This window comes from Rhineura floridana, chromosome 22, assembly GCF_030035675.1.
Source record: "Rhineura floridana isolate rRhiFlo1 chromosome 22, rRhiFlo1.hap2, whole genome shotgun sequence".
Classification (NCBI taxonomy): Eukaryota; Metazoa; Chordata; class Lepidosauria; order Squamata; family Rhineuridae; genus Rhineura; species Rhineura floridana.
The window spans coordinates 19,248,760-19,267,920 of NC_084501.1; the positions used below are offsets into that span (position 1 = coordinate 19,248,760).

Genomic DNA, 19,161 nt, shown 5'->3' on the forward strand with positions numbered 1-19,161 from the left:
GGGAACCTCAGAGGTGGGAAGTTCAAATGTGGCCCTCTGGGCCTTTCTGTTTGGCCCTTGGGAACGCTCCCCAGGCTGCATCCTCTTTGAGTGCTTTTGCCAGGCTGCAGTGTTGTGTACTCAAACCCGGATACTGCCCTCTTGTTTTCCTGGATTGCCTTTATCACATTCATATCCCACCTTTCTTCCAAAGAGCTCACAACAACCCTATGAGGTGGGTTAGGCTGAGAGAGGCCGGCCAAGGGATTTGAACCCTGTTTCTAGGTCATAAGCCAACACTCTAACCACTACACCACAGGAAGATGGCGAGGTGTATGGGTGCGTAAAGAAATGTGGCTTTTGCATGGCTGGAATGAAACCATGTTTGTGCCTGGCCCCTAGAAGATTGCCAATGAACAAATGTGGCCCTCAGGCTGAAAAAAGTGCCCCCCCTACAGTTGCAGCTCCTTCCTCCCAGCAGGCAAGCTGTGGGTGGCTTTTCCCCCAACAGTGATCCGAAATGAAAGTATGGGTAGAACCTGTTGAATTTCTACCTGTGTCACACACAAACAGGCACAGGACCTCTGACCGAGTTTGCAAGAGCTGGTTGTGGGAGTCTTATGTCCGATGGCACAATAAGCATTGCCTTACTGGTTTCCAAAAAGTGATAATTCTTTGTGGGGGAACCCCATCTTCATTAACTTCTCCCTTCCTCACCAGCACACATGCACAGCCGCCATGGAAACCTTGTGCAGTGCAGGGAATTGTGGGACATGGGCTAGGGAAGCACGGGCCAGGCCTGAACCAGGAGTAGGCCCCAAACAGCACAGTGGACATTACCTTGCTCTAGTGCATTGTGGGTAAAAATCAGGGCTCAGCAAACCGGCTCTGCGGGAAAGTTGTCCACCATTAATTCGAGCTTAAAGAGCCTGTAGGGTATCAGAGAGGGCAGAATTCACACTTGTGGGACCCACTTTCCTTGTTTCTGAGATCCACCTACTGGAGCCAGAGACAAAAGACATTCCCTTAAGAGGGACATGGAACCTTTTTTCCAGCCACCTGAGGGCCGCATTCCCTTCTGGGGACCACGTGCCAATGCTTGGCAGGACCAGAGGCAAAAGTGGGCAGAGCAACAGCCATAAATTCTGCCTTTAAACAGTAGGTTCTGCATTCACTAGAGAGGGTAGTAAAATAAATCCTGCGGCTTGACGGAACATTTGAACAAACCACCATTTCCTGTAACAGCAAACAACAGCTTGTTCCAAGACCACAAAACCTGACCTAGGACCTTATCTTTAGAAACCCAAAAAATAATAAATACCAAAAACGTCCCTGCTCAGAAGGGCAGGGGACAGAATACTCAAGACCATCAGCCCACCCCTGTTCCAAACTTCCGTTTCCTTTTATGTCTTCCTGCATCAAGCCTGTCTCCAACCGTTGTGTTCTTTTTGGCCCAGACACAGCGCAGACCAAATGGAGTGGAGGGGAATCAACCCTGCCAACTCCAAGAACAGGGCTGTTTTGTTTTGTTTTTTATTAGCAGACATCTGTACACTAGTCAACTATATGCAGAAGTTACCAGGAGTCGGAGGGGTCACACACCCCTCCTCACCCCACAGACAACAGCAGGACCAACACATACCCTCCCACCTACCTTCAGGCAAAGTAAGAAACACTTTCAGGGCCAGGGGAACAGCACGCTGCAAGGGGAAAGCCACCTGCTTTTGCAATCACAACGGGGCATGTGCCTAGTCCTCACCAAGGCCTTCTCTGGATGGTGCTCTTGCTTCTTGGCATGGAGAGTTTGGTACTTGCGGACACAGTGGATACAGCTAGGAGGAGCAGCTCTGTTCCAAGGAGACCCAGCTCAACCGCCTCTTCTCCATTTAATGCAAGAGGCCTGGGTCTAGCGCCAAGAGATGCGTTGACCTCTCCGGTCCCGGGCAGTTTGCAGGACAAGAACCAAGGCCAACAGCAGGGACGAGCAATTTGGGAAAGGAATCCCACAAGCCAAGGAGAAGCCACGTTCCCCCTTCTCGCTCGCTCTCAGGAGCCGTGGCCAAGAAGCTTGCTCACGGCAGTCCGGGAACCGGAGATGCAGTCGTTGACGGAGACACCCTTATAAGAGGCCCCAACCAGGCTCAGAGGCAACTTCTGCTGCTCCAGGTAAGCGGCTGCACTTTCTAAAGAAAGGGAGAAACGGTCAGCAAGGAAGGTAGGAAGCTGACTTCTTATACCAGTTCAGGCCACTGGCAGCAGCGCTTCAGGGTTTCAGAGATGAATCTCTCCCAGTCCTACCTTGAACCTGAGATGTGAGCAGTCTTCTGCCTCTGAGAGATGCTCCTTCTCCCCCCAGGCTTGCAAGCCATCAAGAAGGAAGGTCCATCTCATTTTGTTTCATTTTATTCCCCTTTATCGTCTTACATTTACAGGTTGATGTAGAGGGTGACTTCACATGCCCTAACCCTAAGGGGGCGGCGAGCTGCTTTTTTTTTTTTTTTTTAACTCAAAACCGTGTCAACAGCCAGGCGGCTTTTGTTTTAATCTGAAACGTTGGGGACGTTTTGATCAGTCTGCAGTTCTGGAAACTGTAATGATTCAACTCGCCCTTGGACTTGCCTTGCTGGTTTTTGCGATTCAGGGTTGCATCCAGTGTGAGCCCTACGTAAAGTAGACCCATCAAGGAACATCCACTGCTGCTAACTCCTTGGCATAAATCCACAGAAATGAATTAACCTAAGGTAGGCATGCTCATGACCTTCAAGGGGCCTACTCTGAGTAAAAGTTAACTGAGTACAACTTAAGGACATAAGAGCTCTGCCGGATCAGGCCAGTGGTCCATCTAGTCCAGCATCCCGTTCTCACAGCCGCCAGATTCTGGGAAGCCCACAAGTAGGACGTGAGTGCCCCAGCACCTCTCCCCCTTTGCAGCATCTGAGTTGGATACCACCCTTATATTGTAATAGCTATTGGCTATAAACAGTACAAATCCGGCTGGCTTTTATATCACACCCGTTTCCATCATGGAACCCCAAATAGCAAGGCATTCGTTAGGAAGATTCCCCAGGTGGTCTTTCTTCCACACAGCCACAAGGTGGTGACCTCATGGGGCTTCAGACCAGACCCTGCGATCAGTTCAGGGTTTCTTTACCCTGCATGTAAGTAACTCATAACAGACCAAATTCTCTGCCACAGAATGCAACGATGGGCGTGGGATTGATAGAAAGGATTGAGCCCAAGTAACTCCTACTGAAAGGAGGCCAGCGGAGACTGGTGACGGATGTCAGTGGGGCAGTGAATCTACTCCAACTTTTAGTCTGAATTTTCAAGCAGCTATCCAAGGTGCTGAAACATATTCCCCCCCCCTCCACAAAAAAAACCCTAGGTTCCGCTTTTGGACAGCTCCTTGAAAGTTTAGATTAAAACTCCAGAGCAGATTCACTGCCATTGGAGTCACCAGTCTCCACTGGAGTAGACCCACTGAAAAGTTAGCCACGGCCATTGATTTCGATGGGTCCACTCTGAGTAGGAGTCACTTGGGCCCAACCCGAACTGTTCATCTCTTTTCTATACCAACTTTTAGGACACAGCTGCCCTCCGAAAGTGGCATACAATAACAACAATCATAAAAGACAAAATGCTTCCAGTTGGGAAAGGAATAGATTACAAATGGTTCCCCCCACCCCCAAAAACAGTATTTTGGGGTGTATGGGCACAACAAGAGAAGGGGGTGCGCACAGCCTATAGAGTGCAAGACATCTGTAGGGCTGGAAAGCCAGGAGAGAAATGAAACTGGCCAATGAGCAGCCATGTTTTCCCCCTCTGCCTGAACTTCAGTCATTAGTACACTGGCACCCATGAGGACTAGCAGCTTACTTTTTTCATTTTAAAAAAATCCTCAACTGCTTCCAACACAAGAGTCAGTTTGCACACCGTGCTCCCAACCAAGATTGCTAAGAGAGACCGTCTAGCCTTTGGACCCACCCTTCCAAATATTGAACTGCATTTTACCGAGTCAGACCCACTTGGGGTCCCCTATCCCGGAATTATCCCAAATCTGCTGTCTGCTCTCCACTTTAATGGGAGATGCCAAGGATCGAACCTGTGGCCTTCTGAATGCAGTGCATGCCCACTCTGCCATTGAGTTACAGCTCCCTCGCCCACCTGGCCTTTTCAAATAGCATTGCAAGCAGAGGGGGGATCAGGAAATGCCTTACAAGACTTACCAATGTGTTTCCAGTGGCCAAGGGTGTACTGAGGGATGCAGGCCTGCAGAGACAGAGAAGGGCAAAGGGTTGGCACGTGCCCCAAAGTCTTAAAGGCAACTCAAGACATCTCATAGAAAACGTTGCAAAAAAATATTAAAGGGATCCTACTCTCCTCCCCATAAACAGATTCTTTCTCTCTTTCTGCCACCCAGTGCAGATTCCTCTTCCTCGTCTGTTCCTTCCACTCCATCCCACAGAAATGGAAGCTTGGACAGGGAAGAGCTGGGTTGAAAATCCTTGCTTGAGCAACAGACAAACTGGATAGCCTTGGCCAAAAATCTGTAGCCTCATCAAGCCGTCTGTGCTATGGGAACAGCAACAGCAGCCTTGCCTTGAAACCCTGTTTACATACATGTATACATACACAGGCCAACAGAAAGTGCCTGATGTTCCTCAGGAATGATAAGAAGCCAGAAAAAAAATCAGTACACTTTTTGAAATGTTCAGTCCGCCATCTTGATTCAAAATGGTGTCATACCACTTTAAACAGTCATGGCTTCCCCCAAAGCATCCTGGGAATGGTAGTTTGTTCAGGGTGCCGACAGTTGTTGGGAGACACCTCTTCCCCTCACAGAGCTACGAGTCCCAGAGTTCCCTGGGGAGAGGGATGGTTTGATTGTAGCTCTGTGAGGGGAAGAGGGATCTTCCAACAACTCTCGGCACCCTGGGCAAACTACTGTTCCCAGGATGCTTTTGGGGGAAGCCATAACTGTTTAAAGTGGGATAGTGCTTTAAATGTATAGTGCAGATGGGGCCTAAGACACCCCAGATGCTGAGGGGGAGGGTGTGGGTTACACCTCCCCTCCCCACATACCGCAATCCAAATAAAAATCCCCCCCCGGCCTGTTATTAATAAAAAGCAAACCTTGACTTGCTTCACAGCGATGCATTCAAGATCTTGCCTGGGTTGGCAATTTTATTCTTTCCATAATCCATTTCTTTTCTGCTCCCCCGCCCCCCACAGATTCTGCTCCTGCTTCTGCCTTCCAACTTTCAACAGCAGCAACACCTCAGATGTTCCCGTTTCCGGGACCCAAGATGGAAGCCGTCCCTTTATGAATTTCCAGAAGGGTAGCTTTGTGACAACTGAAGACTTATGTAACTTTAAAGGTGACAACGAGGACATTGAGCTTGTCAAGGATTATCAATACCTCGGGACAGTCATTAACCAAAATGGAGACAATAGTCAAGAAATCAGAAGAAGGCTAGGACTGGGGAGGGCAACTGTGAGAGAACTAGAAAAGGTCCTCAAATGCAATGATGTATCACTGAACACCAAAGTCAGGATCATTCAGACCATGGTATTCCCGATCTCTATGTATGGATGTGAAAGTTGGAAAGTGAAAACAGCAGGTAAGAGAAAAATCAACTCATTTGAAATGTGGTGTAGGAGGAGAGCTTTGCGCATACCATGGACTGCGAAAAAGACAAATAATTGGGTGTAAGAACAAATTAAACCAGAACTATCGCTAGAAGCTAAAATGATGAAACTGAGATTACTTTGGACACATAATGAGAATGCATGATTCACTAGAAAATACAATAATGCTGGTAAAAACAAGAGGGAGTCGAAAAAGAGGAAGGCCAAACAAGAGATGGATTGACTCCATAAAGGAAGCCACAGACCTGACCTTACATAAGTCGAAATCGACTTGAAGGCACATAACAAAGCTGTGTTAAGCCAGTTACAGCAGAAGCAGGCAAGAGTCTGGCAGCACCTTTAAGACAAGCAGATTTAACATGGTAGAAGCTTTTTGTGGACTGCTGACCACATGAGAAGATGCCTCTGAAACTGAGCCCTGGCCCACCAAAGCTTCTACCTAAAAAAAACCCAACTGCTTTAATCTTTAGGATCTCCCAAAGCTCTTCTTTGTTCTTTAGGATCCCCCAAGGTTCCTCTTTGCTCTTTAGACCAAAGGCCCCTAAACTGTGGCTCGTGGGCCACCAACAGTCCGTGAGTTTCATTCAGGTGGTCATTCATTTTTCATTCCACTTTCATTGCTTCTTTTATTGTATTACAATTTGAATTCTATGGAATATAAAATATGATAAAATAAAAAATACAAGGAAAAATCATATCGCACTTAGCACAGCGCCTTCCAGCTGCTACAACAGGCAGAAAAACCATGAAGTGGTCCGCCAAGACCCTCAGCAATTCGTCCATGGGGGGCGAGGGGAAGTTTGAGAATGACTGCTTTAGACTTTAGGATGCCCCAACATTCTCCTTCGTTCTTTATTGATTCAATTTTCTGTTTGCTTTCTCAAACTGAATGGCAATCGCATGTCAGCAAAACTAAAACGGTAGCACTTTTCTCTTGTAGGTCTCGAGTACATACCTTCTGCACCTTGACGATGGTGCGACATGGCTCGGCAGACACCCCAAGGTGCTCTTTAACAGCTGCTTGGGCCCGACTCAGCAGCACAGCGTGGGAGACCGTGTCTGGATCACCAAGACCTGATGTGAACCACGCACCGCCCAACATCACCTGCGCAAAGCAGAGGAACAGAGGGCGTCCTTTATACCAGATTGGTTTATTCACCTGTGCAAAAGTAGTGGAACTGCTTTATCACAGATCGGATTTTTTTGTCTGTTTAGCCCAGGGGTGGGGAACCATTTCCAGCCTGAGGGGTCCATCCCTTCCTGGGGGCCTGCAGGGGGGAAAGGATCGTAGCTCAGCAGCAGAGCACCTGTTTTGGACTACAACTCCCAGCATAGCTGGGTCTGATGGGAGCTGGAGTCCAAAACATCTGCAGGGCACCAGGCAGTGGTGGCTGGTGCCCACTGGGATTGGTGGGGCGGAAGCAGGAAGCCCAATGATGGGCAGAGCCAACTAAAGTCTGGTTTTGTCCCCATCCTCCTCTCTGCTGAGACTAAGTGGGAGGAATATGGTAGAGTTGGAAAAGGTTCAGGAAAGAGCAACCAAAACAATCAAGGGGATGCAGCGACTCGCCTGCGAGGTGAGGCAACCAGAACTGTATGCAGTATTCCCGAAATAGTAATAATAACAATAATAATTTATTATTTATTAAATGTATGTCCTGCCCTTCCTCCCAGTAGTGGCAAAAAAAACCCCACCACAGACATTATAAAACATCATAAAGACAGGCATTAAAATATATTAAAACAAAACATCTTTCAAAACAGATACAAACAAATGGAGCCAAATCATTATTTATATAATGGCATTATGATATCGGCAGTTTTATTTTCAGCATCTTTCCTAATGATCCCTAGCGTGGAATTTGCCTTTTCCCCCACAGGTGTCCTATGAGGAAGATTGCAGCATTTGGGGCTTTTTGTAAGGCAAATAAGAGGTGGCATGATAGAAATGTATGAAATTATGCACGGCATGAAGAAAGCAGGCAGAGGAAAGTTGTTCTCCCTCTCTTGGAACAGTGGAACTCGTGGCCATCCAATGAAGCTGAACATCGGAAGATTCAGGACAGACAAACAAAAGGGATTCTTCACACAGCGCATGTTAAACTATGGAAATCACTTCCACAAGAGGAGGCAGTGAGGGCCAGCAACTTGCATAGACTGAAAAGAGGATTATCAGTCAATGGCTACCAATGGCTATTAGCCCTGATGGCTGCACTCTCCTGCCACACTCAGCGGCATCGTGCTTCTAAACACCAGCTGCTGGGAACCGCAGGAGGGGGGAGGGCTCTTGCACTCGGGTCCTGCTTGCAAGATTCCCACAAGGGGCATCTGGCTGGCCACGGTGAAAACAGGCTGCTGGACTAGACGGGCCACTGGCCTGACCCAGCAGGCGCTTCTGATGCTTTTCTGAGGCTGACAGGCAGTGCAACCACCAGGACTGGCTGTAAGTAAGAAGGCAGGTAGGTGGAGGCTGGCTGAAGGCAGAATTGAAGGGCAGTGCCCCATTGGTCCTCATGGACCAGCCTCCCACAGTACCAGACTGGCAAAGCTTGCATTAAGCCATCTTTAGAATGTAATCCTAAAGTGGGGGAGAAACCCAGGACGGCGCCCCAGCTTCCCTTCCACCAGCTCTTACCGTCAGGCGCGTGGAAGGACCACTGGAACCATCCTGCTCGGGAAAGGCGACAGAGTCATAAACAATGCCTAGCAGTGAGCTGTCCTCAAAGGCCGGTACCAAATGCCCAAATCCCTGGAGCAAAGAGATAGATAGAAGGACGCATGATCAGACCAAGCATAGTTTCACATGGTATTTATTTATGCTCCTAAAGGTTCTAGGAAGGAAAAACACTTTAGAACAAAACCCATTCAAGCAAAGGCCTATTCTTTACAGTTGGGGCCACTATGAAGAAGGCCCTGTCAATCTCACTGATCAAGGGGCAGGTGGGCACATGGGTGGCACATCCCCTTCAAAAATTCAGGGGTGTGTGTGTGCAATTCCATCTTTTTTTGTGGCAAAGCTCTTGTGTCACAGCTAGAAATTCAACAGGTAAAGCCTCCCTTCTCTCCCAAATAACGATATTCCTCCATGAACATGTAGAGAGCTTGGGCATCTTCGTGTGTGTGTGGCAAAGCGCTTGCATCTTTACCTGTTGACTTTCTGTCACACAGCTGGTAAAGCCAACCCCTCCCCCCTACATCTTCCTGTGGACATGTAGACATTTTTCCACCTCGTGTGTGTGTGTGTGTGTGTGTGTGTCTGTGTGTGTGTCTGTGTGCAAGTGAGCTAAAAATTCAACAAGTACAGCCTTAACACTCCTTGCAACATAGCTGGCACATCCTGCGTTTTGGGCAGGGGGCAATCAGGAGGCCTCTTACCGTGACGGGGAGCGCCACATTTTTATACTGCAGGTTCACCACCCCAACAGAAACGGCTTGGATGGCCAGCAGTTCTCGGGAAAGTGGTTCAGCCCAGCCGGGGAGCAACCTCGAAAGAGCTGAAAACAGAGATGGGAAGATGCCAGTCGAGTCTGGAATCTGGAAGACGACCTTTCTTACCCATTTATTTCTAACATTTATATCCCACTTTTCCTCCAAGGAGCTCAAGGTGGCGTCCCCAAGTCTCCCCCGCTCCTCATGTCATCCTTACAACAACTCTGCGAGGTAGGTTAGACAGAGAGCGAGAGAGTGAGAGAGAGAGCGCTCTGATGCTCTAACCACTACACCATACTGGGGGCAGCCCCAGCCCCCCCCCGCCTCATTCATAGTAACTGTGAGTGGGAATCTCCCAGAAAACACTGCAGTGTGGAGGGAGCCTGTTCACTCTTGCAGACGGTCAGGTAGGGGTGCTTTATCGCCACCCCCCCACAATTCCCACCCTCCCATCAGTCAGTCAGTATCTTGTGCCTATGAGCATGCTCACTCCTCATTAGGTGTAGTATGCATGGGGTTTCCACCCTCTATAGGGTTTGTTTTCCCTCCTGAAAGTTTTTCATACTCCTGCAAACTTTGAGGTTTCCTTGGGGAACCTCAGGACTAGGGGCCAAATGTCGCCCTTCAAGACACTCTGTGTGGCCCTCAGGAATCTTCGCAGGCCACTCCCTTCAGGCCACGCCCCTCACTGGCCTTGCTTCAGACCCTGAGCATTTTTCCCCCTGCCTGGCTTGGAACATGACCTTGAACCCTGATCCTGCCTCTCACTTGGATGGAGGGTGGAGAGGGTAGAATTTACATTTTTTGCTCTGGCCTTTCTTGCCTCTGGCCCTGCCCACCACTGGCACGTGGCCCCCTGTAAGATTTCACAGAAGGGAAGGCGGAAAAAGATTCCCCAACTCTGGAAAACAGCGGTTTTTCCTACCTTTGGCGGGCAAAGCACTGATCACGTGATCCGCCTCCACAACACCATCCTCCAGCGCTATCTAATCAAGGAAAACACAGTCAGTATTAACTCTGTTCCCGCCAGCCTCTAGCCATGGAAGGACCACTAACAAATATGCAACGATCGGCCGGACTGACAGCCGGCTGACTCTTTGTGGCTGTGTGGGGATTCGAACCCAGGTCTCCGCCAGTCCTAGTCAGACACTTTAACCATAACATCACACTGGCTTAGAACAGGCTTCTGCGGAAAGATCACAAACTGGGGGGGGGGGGGATATCTGACTGGAGCAGCCATGGGGCGATTCCCCACAAAGGATCACTGTACATCCACCCCACACTCCTCTCTGACTTTCTCGGTTGTTCTTACCCTCCAGGAGCCAGATGCAGCTCTCTCCAGCCGCCTCACAGGGGCACCACAGTGAATCTCCACCCCGCGCCGCCTGACAAAGTCCTCCAGGGCTTTGGGCAAAGACTGCATGCCCGCACGCAGCGACCACTGGCTCCAACCCTCTTCGCAGGCCCTGTAAATTAGCGGAGAGTCCAAGGGGGGGCTTTTCTCTAGGAAAAAGGCAGTTTATACAGAGACATGAGGACCTCTACGCATCCTTCCCACTAACTTTTTTTTTAAAAGGAAAATTTGCAAAACAGGCAATAACCAGCATTTCCTGTTCACATTTCAACCTATAAACAGCATCAGAATCAGCAGTTCTGTTGCCGTTATAAATCAGCATCAGGCAAGATCAGCAGTTTCTACGGATGTGAGTGCAATTAGGAACACAGGAAGCTTGCCTGGACTATCAATCCATCCAGCTCAGTATTGTCCACACTGACTGGCAGCAGCTTTCCGCATGCAAAACAGGTGCTCTGCCACTGAGCCGCAGCCTATCCTCATTTTGTTTCTCTGCCCTCCATCTCTAGCTTCCTCTCTCCAGTCTTTCTGACGAATGTCAGCATCGCCATCTTTTTCAACAGACGACATTTCCCCACCCATCCGTCAAAAACATTCTGGGCTGGAACTGTTTAGATTACTAAACTAAGGAGCAAGCTTCTAGTCCTTAAGACAGGCACAGGAATCCCTTGGCCCGCCTGACGTTACTCAGCTACAAACCCCATTAGCCCTAGCAAGCATGGTCAGCGACCAGGGATGATGGGAGTTGTAGTTCAGCAACATCTGGAGAGCCAAAGGTTCCCCGCACTTGCCTGAAGGCGAAAATTGGAAGTGCACGGGTGGTATCACTTGCTAAAAGTTTGCTATCGTAAGGAAGAGAGCTCCAAATGGTATGGTATGGTCCGGCCACCAGAAAGTGGTAAGGCCCAGACACCAACTGGAACTAGGCCCACTTCTCCTCTCTTTCGGCGACTTTCCTCCCGGCCTCACCTCCGCCAAGGGCCATGCCCACGATGACAGAACGGTGCATCCGCTCGGCCTGGAACACCGCCGGGAAGCAAGAGCGCATGCTCAGCGTCCGGCAGTCTCCGGCAAACACACCCCGGCACAGGCTGTCGACGAGGATGTCAGCCAGCTGAGGAGATCAAGGGGAGAGTTCTCAAGACAGCAAAATGGACTGATGTTGGGATTGCCGCTTCTAAAGATCAGGTGTGGGGAATGTCAAGCCCAGGGGCCAGATGTGTCCCTCCAGGCCTCTCCATCAGGACTCTCCCCAGGCATCGCTCCCCCTCCCCAGCCCTCCTTCAAACCCTCGAGTGTTTTTGCCTGGCTGGAACAGGACCTTGAACTCCGCTCATGCCTCTTGGACAGAGAGGAGCATCTGAGGGTATGTAGAAATTAGCCTACTGTAGAAAGGTAAAAATTAGGTCTATTGCTCCACCCACTTTTGCCTCTAGCCCCGCCCACCATGGGCATGTGGCCCCCTGGAAGATTGCCCAGAAGGGAATGCAGCCCTTGGGCTAGGGGAAAGAAAAGGTTCCCCAACCTCATTTTAAATGGACAATATCCCTCTTTTATCTCCGAGAAGGGTTTATCCTGAGCCTACCAGGAGGATTTCTGTGAGCGAGAAAAGGGTGGGTGGGGTAAGACGGGTGGCTGTGGCCCTCCCTTCTCTCAGGCACTGCAAGGAACTGATAAGACGGACAGACAACCTCCCCTCTGCCCACCCGCAGCTGGATTCTCCTCAGCAGAAACAGCACAACCAAAAACACTTCCAATTCTCTAAGGGAACTCTTCCTGCCTCAGGGTTGTAGCCAACTGTGTTCTACTCAGAGTAGACTCACTGAAATGAATGGGCCCAAGTTAGTCATGTCTATTAACTTGAACAAGTCTACCCCAAGTAGGAGTTGCATCAGCTACAACCCTCAATCCCCAAATTAACCTCGCCACATTCCCCCACTGGGACTTTCTCCTGTACTTTTAACAGCTATGCCTTGCATGCGGAAATTAAGCAGCTAAAGGCATTCCTGGTCTCGCCAGGAAAATCTTCACCTGCTAAAACATCTATGTGCCAAATTGTTGTTAAAAGAAACAGCAACGGGACTGGAGGAGGTGTGTGAATGAATAAAAGTTGCCACCTCTCTCCTAAGGCAGGAGACAGCAATCCTTTTTAAGTGATCTTAAGTGAGAGATGATTTGTATGCTCAGGGTGAGGGACACACACACTCACAAAGCACTGACCTTCTCCTGCCTTGGGAGAAAAAGTTGCCAATTTTTTCCCCCTAGCTCTGCGCCTGTGTCTTCAACAGCAGCCTGGCAAGCAGAAATGTAGCAGGCGAAGATTTTCCTGGCCAGGCGATCAGAAATGCTTTGCCTGCTTAATTTCTGCATGCTGGGCAGCTGTTCAAAGGCATAAGGGTAGAGCAGATGGACATGGTTTGGGAGAAACAGCCTCGGGGGGCCAAATGGGCAGCCTGACAGGCCTAATTAGGTGAGCAGGTTCCCCACCAGTGACACTGGCCTTGCTGCTGGTGCCGCCAGATGCTATTGGAGGTGCTGATTCATAGGGTTGCCATAAGTCAAAATCGACTTGAAGGTACATAACAACAAAAATGAGTGGTATTCAATGCCAGCCTGCTCAGAGTAGACCTACTGAAGTTAATGGACATGTTAAATTCACTCATTTCAATGGATCTACTCTGAGTACGAACAGCACTGGAGACAACCCAATGTTTTTAACTGTTTTTAGAATGGTTTTTAAAGAGGAGTTTTATCATTGGTATGCTTGCTGCCCTGGGCCCTTTTGGGAGGAAGGGTGGGAAATAAATTATTATTATTAATTATTATAATATTAATAATAATTTTAAATAATAATGTTAATAATATAATGGGGGAAACTGGTCCCCTCCTCATCCCAGCCAGAAGGTAACACAAGTTTTTTTTAAAATTTCTAATGGTCTTTAGGACTGTCAGGATTTGAACACAGGGCGGGTACCTCCTGGCCAAAACGACGCATCGCGAAGGCGTGGATGGACTCATCTGTTTTGGAACCGCGAGGGGTCATCAGCTCTTTCAGCATGCTCCAGGCCAGAGGACGGGTGAACGGTGGCACGGTCCGCACAAAACCGCTGGAAATGCCAGAAAACAGAGCAGAGAAGCGTCATCTTCAGCGCCAGACAGGAAGAACAGGCTGATCTCACAGTTCCCCAAAGTCACCGCCAAGCTTTCTGGAAAGCTAACATACCCAATACTTGAAGGGAGTTTATGCAGGGCCCCACGAACATAGAGAAAGCGGTTCTTGGAAGCTGGGTGATTGCCGGGGACAGGCAGCACGTCCCCTTCGAGTCCAAGTTCAGAGACCTAGGGGGGAATCACAGCCCTCTTACTTTCAACCGTGGTGCAGATGCCTCATTTTAAAGTTGCTTATGACAGCGACTGGATCGCTTATAGGAGCTATTTGTCTCTCTCCCCCCCCACCATCCAGATTCAGAATGATGCAGTCTGTGGAATCTAAAAAGTAGATGGAGATGAGAAAACAAATAGGAACCCAACGAGGGAAGGCGTATTTAGTCTCAAGAGTGAAGCGTCTTGCCTTGCATGCGGAAGGTCCTAAGTTCAGTCTACGACACCTCCTGCCTGAAACTCTGGAGAGCGGCTGCCACTCAGGGTAGATGCTACTGAGCTAGACAGGCCACTGGTCTGACACAGGATAAGGCAGCTTCCTAGGACCATTTGCAGGTGGTTATGCTTGGATCAGAGCAATTGCGTTCAGACCTGAGCAGCCAACGCGACCTAGATCGGGAGTTACGTCTAGGGAAGGGCCACAGCCCAGTGGGAGAGCATCCACTTTGCACGCAGAAGGGCGCAGGTTGAATCCGCGGCATTTCCAGGTCGGACTGAGAGAGATGGTGTAGACAATCCTAAGCTTAATGGGCTCAGTGTAAGGCATCTTCCTATGTTGGAAAGGTCGGGGGGGGGAGCAAGTCGCAGGCGGCACCAAACTACTACACCAAAATTCTCTGCAACTGCAATTCAATCGGCAAAACTGCTGGAGAGGCAAGTGTCGCCTCTGCTGTAAGCACCAGGTATGCAGACAGAGTTTCCAGGAAGCAAATCATTACCTAAGGAAGGGACAGGGGCCTTTGGCCCTCCAGATGTTGCCGAACGACAACTCCCATCACCCCTGGACATTGGCCATGCTTGCTGGGGGCTGGTGGGGAGTTAGCAGCTCAGCAACATCTGGAGGGCCAAAGGTCCCCTTCCATACCTGATCTCCAGCTTAAGGCCAGCTAATTCTATTTTGAGAAGCAACACTGAGTCGGACCATTGCTCCCTATAGCTCAGTATTGCCCACTCTGACTGGCAGCAGCTCTCCACGTTTCCAGGCAGGGGTCACCCCCACCTCTACCGGGGCTTGAACCTGGGACCTTCTGCATGTTAGGTAGATGCTCTCCCACGGAGCTACGGTCCTTCTCCAATTTAATACATCACTCACCAGGCTTAATATAACTACTATAACACCTCCAGTACCACCAATTAAGCCGCCTGACCAGATCAGCCACGCAGGGCCTTCTCTCAGTACCACCAACAAAAACAGCTAGGTTGGTGGGAACTAGGGAGAGGGCTTTCTCAGTGGCGGCCCCCACTCTCTGGAACTCCCTCCCATTCGATCTTCGACATGCCCCCTCCCTGGATGCATTTCGCCGAGCATTAAAAACTTGGCTTTTTGAGCAGGCCTTCGGGACCTCCGGGGTGGGCTAAGCTTTTATCACTATTACTGAATGCCCGTTGTTTATACACTGTTTTATGATGCTGTATTGTATTTGCTCTGTATTTTAAATTGTAATTTTACTGGAATTTAATTGTGTACGTCGCCTAGAGTGACTTCGGCCAGACAGGCGACACAAAAATTAAATAATAATTATTATTGTTATTACTCTTTGCCTCTGGGTCAAGATGCCATATTTTACCCACAGCAAATACTGCCTGCTGCTTCCTCAGTGACAGATTTGGGAGGATCCTGCCAGTAGTATCTCAATATCCACCCCCCCAAAAGCCTTTTTCCTCCTCCCAAACATACCATAAGAAGGGTGTTCTTTCCCACAGCCCCCGCAGGACGGATTCCTCGGGGCCCATGTTCAAAAACTGCCCCGTCCTCTGTGCACGTGGAATGGATCCAACCTCCAAGACGGCTGCTGCTTTCTAACAGGATTACCTGGATGGAAACGAGAGAGAGAGAAAATGTGACTGAATGAGATCAGTAAGGACCCATCTTTCCCAGGGTGCTGGGTTGATTATTAACAGAATCATTGTCATTGATTCCCTCTCTTTCCAATGTTCAGGCTGTGAGTGCCATTCCATTTGCAGCCAGAACTGCACCCACCCACCCACAAGAGGGGGCTTTTGCAAAAGCACAAAAAAGTTTTAGTGGGAGAAATACTCTAAAAGGATGGGGGGGGGGAACATAGCCAAATGACGGAGCATGCTTCATTACGAAGGAATGATGACTGACGGGGGGGGGTTGTTTTGAGGTAGGGTGGGAAACGGGGTGGAGAAAGGGAAAATGGAACAGAACACCTCGAACAGGAGCAACTCCACGCTGCAACATTGTGTTGCAGTCCCCACCTAATTTGTTTAATCAAAATGGTGTTATTTTTTGGGCTGGGGGGAGGTTGTTTTTAGAGAAATGTGGGTGTCAGTAACAGACACATTCCATGTCGGAGTTTTTGAAACTTAAACCATGAAAAAATATGAACATTAAAAATAACGGACACGTTACTGGAAAGGCCACAGGATTTGCTTGGCAGGCACCTCACATTGGGAAAGAAGGTACTGATCTCAAGGCGGGCAGATCGGCTCGAGTTGCACCAGGCTGGGCTGGGCTGTTCCTGTTCTGATGCCGTATGTTACACTTTTGGACTGATTGTGCCTGTAATACTGTGATGGTTTTGGTCACCCACACAAAAGGTCCGAATTAAGAGGTAAGCGCAGCCTGGTTTTCCCCTGGTCCTGGTACACCAGCAAGCGACTGTAGCTCACAGGTGGCCCAACACTCACCTTGGGCGCCTGGGAGCTTCTGGCCAGGTAGTAGCATGCTGCAAGCCCACTCACCCCTCCGCCAAGGACAGCGACTGTCCTCTGCATTAAGAGTCTAAAGAGAGAAGGGAGGGGAGGAAGCAGGCCAAAGATTTAACTCCATACCCACAACTCCGCGCCACTAACATTATTTATACATTTATAGCCCTTCCTTCAAGGAACTCTAGATGACATGCATATGCCCCCTTTTTCATTGTCACAACAACCCTGTGAGGTCAGCCTGAAGATGCCCAGGTCACATCTACAGCATACATTGGAAGACCATGGCTTCTCCCGAAGAATCCCAGGAACTGTAGTTTACCTCTCACAGAGCTACAATTCCCAGCACCCTTAACCAGGGATGTAGTCATCCAGGGTCTCAGGGGGTCTTAGACCCTTTACTTTTTGAGGAACACGGAACCAGCAGGTTCTCTAAGATTCCAGCATCCTATGAGCCAATCAGCATGAAAGGGGAGTGTTAGCGACTGAGAAGAGTCTTCTAACATACTTCCTTATCCTTTCCTGCTGATTGGAACCAATCAGAGTGAAAGGAGGCAAGTCAGCCACTGAGAAGACTCTTCTTAGTAGATTCTTCTCAGCAGTTAACACACTTCTCTTTCATGCTTCTTGGCTCCTAGGAACATCTGTTGTGGTGGGCAAACGTATTAACAAGGATCCCATTCTCAACCCAACAGCAAAAAAGGGAGGGGAGGGGGCATGGCTGTGCCTATCGTGAAGGGACCCTGCACTTCTGAATTTGCCATTACACTACTGCCCTTAACAAACTATAGTTCCTAGGATTGTTTGGGACGTGGGGAAGCCATGTGCTTGAAATGTATAGCATGGACGTGACATCAGTTGGCTTGTGGCTGAGTGTGGATTTGAACTCGCCAGCCTTATGCTCTAGCCACTGCACCACACTGGCTCTCAGGGGAAAGAAGTGAGCCAGCAAAGACCACAAACTGCCCCTCTTGCAGCCTTTCTCCTCCCGGGGAGGTCAGAAATCTTCCCCACACACACATTTTAGTTGGGCAATTCCCTCCCATTCTGAATCACCGGCCGCCCCCATAATACCTCTGCACTACATACAGAAGATTGCATCCATTTACTCTCAATTAAAAGTTTTCCCGCCATATTAGTCTGTTGCCGCTCCTGGTTTCACGGCTACCATAGCTTAACACAGATGAGGAGCCATTATTCAGCCCACACAGCAGAGGTTGGAAGCATTAAGGGGACATAAATGCAGTTTGTTAACCAATCCATGCACAACCAGAGGAGCCCAGAAACATAACAACATAGGAAGCTGTCTTTTACTGAGTCAGACCATCTAGCTCAGTACTGCATGCGCTGACTGGCAGAAGCTCTCCAGTTGCTCTCAACTGAGCTATGGCCCTCTAGCCCCACTGCTTATCCTGGAGACAGCTCTCTTCCCAACCATGGGCTGTATTCAACTGACTTTTACTCAGAGTAGATCCATTCAAATTGATGGACCTAAGTTCGTCACGGTCATTAAATTCAACAGGTCTATGCGGAATAAAAGCTAGCTAAATACAACACTTTAAAAAATTGATTTTCAAGAATCCCACTCGCCCCCGCAAATCGCTGGCCATATGCAGTCCCTATATACTCCCCGCTTTAACGCACACCTGTCCCAGCCAGCCTCACCCCCTCAACACCCCCTGCAAAGACCCACAAACTCTTCGTGATCAGCGTGTGAAAGGCAGTGGTGGTGTAGCAGTTAGAGTGTCACACAAGGAGCTCAGGGTCAAGATTCAAATCCCTCCACTCTGCCAAAAAGCACACTGTGGGTGACGTCGGGCTGCCACCCATCACCAACCCACAGCCTGACCTACCTACGTCACAAGGTTGTTGTGAAGATAACCTGGAGAGAAAGCTGTGCACACGCCGCACTTGACCACCTAGGAGGATATAAACACAGCAATAAAACACAAAAGCTAAATACTGGAAACTGCTTCCAAGTGCTCTAACTTAGCCCTTGATTGCATTACTCTTTTCCTGTCTGTGGCATGCACACACCCCGATATTCTAACCCAGGAACAATTCCCCCCGTTTGCCCTTCTGTGACCCCCTCCTGGCTCCCCAACGTACCCCTTAGCCCTGGAGCGATGCCCCCTTTATTTGCCATCCAATGAACTTCGCCCTTTCTAGGTGATAAACCCACACAACCCAAACTGATCCCACCCCCTCCGCAGTTTTATTTTGCAATAACTGACTCCTCCTCCACCAATATGCCCTCAACTCCACTCCCTTGCTGCATTCACACAACCGCACACAAGTGCAAAACACGCATACCTCCCACCCTTCACCTCCAGCCCACTTCCTCTTATCAGCGCACGTTGCAACAATCGCTTCTCTCAACCCCTCTCTGCCTTTTCCCTGCAACTCAGCTCAGGGCTCCTCCCCTCTACCCGGGATTGGCTAACAGTTAGCCATTAGGAACCATTACTTAATGGTTGGGGGGGTTGTGCCGGCTCCCGCATCCAATCAGAAGTGGCTGGAGGGAGAGAGGAGGCGCGGCTACAAGGCCTGGAAAGGCGGGGCGAGTGGAACATTGGGCGTTCTCTACTATGGCATATTGGTGTCATACTTCGCAGACACACACCTCCGCGTGGGCGGGGCCTGCGGCGATGTGGGTGGGGCCTTGAAGAAGTCAATTTCAGACTGCAGGGTTAAAA

General features: G+C 49.4%; 1 protein-coding gene across 4 annotated transcripts; it reads right to left on the bottom strand.

Annotated features, from left to right (window-relative positions):
* Positions 1-1,474: 1,474 nt before the first annotated feature.
* On the bottom strand, positions 1,475-18,879 carry PPOX (protoporphyrinogen oxidase). Of its 4 annotated transcripts, none has more exons than XM_061606181.1 (14): positions 18,779-18,879; positions 18,323-18,384; positions 16,448-16,541; positions 15,471-15,605; positions 13,635-13,750; positions 13,386-13,518; positions 11,381-11,525; positions 10,370-10,560; positions 9,983-10,043; positions 9,004-9,122; positions 8,264-8,377; positions 6,584-6,733; positions 4,206-4,248; positions 1,475-2,162 (listed from the first exon to the last, which is right to left on the bottom strand). In XM_061606181.1, exons 3-14 carry the CDS (start codon positions 16,532-16,534, stop codon positions 2,026-2,028), a joined length of 1,431 nt encoding a protein of 476 aa, XP_061462165.1. In that variant the 5' UTR covers positions 16,535-16,541; positions 18,323-18,384; positions 18,779-18,879; the 3' UTR covers positions 1,475-2,025. The 4 variants fall into 4 exon arrangements, with proteins under 4 accessions (XP_061462165.1, XP_061462166.1, XP_061462163.1 ...); XM_061606179.1 differs by having other exon boundaries at positions 1,476-2,162; positions 18,319-18,384; positions 18,779-18,878; XM_061606180.1 differs by lacking the exon at positions 18,779-18,879 and adding an exon at positions 18,575-18,673 and having other exon boundaries at positions 1,476-2,162; positions 18,319-18,384.
* Positions 18,880-19,161: the final 282 nt, after the last annotated feature.

Coding starts and splice junctions, on each gene's coding strand:
- PPOX (XM_061606181.1), bottom strand. CDS start 16,534: ATGCAGAGGACAGTCGCTGTCCTTGGCGGAGGGGTGAGTGGGCTTGCA. Junction 10,044..10,369: donor CTGCATCTGGCTCCTGGAGG/GTAAGAACAACC, acceptor TTCCTTGATTAG/ATAGCGCTGGAGGATGGTGT. Junction 9,123..9,982: donor CAGTGCTTTGCCCGCCAAAG/GTAGGAAAAACC, acceptor CTCTGTTTTCAG/CTCTTTCGAGGTTGCTCCCC.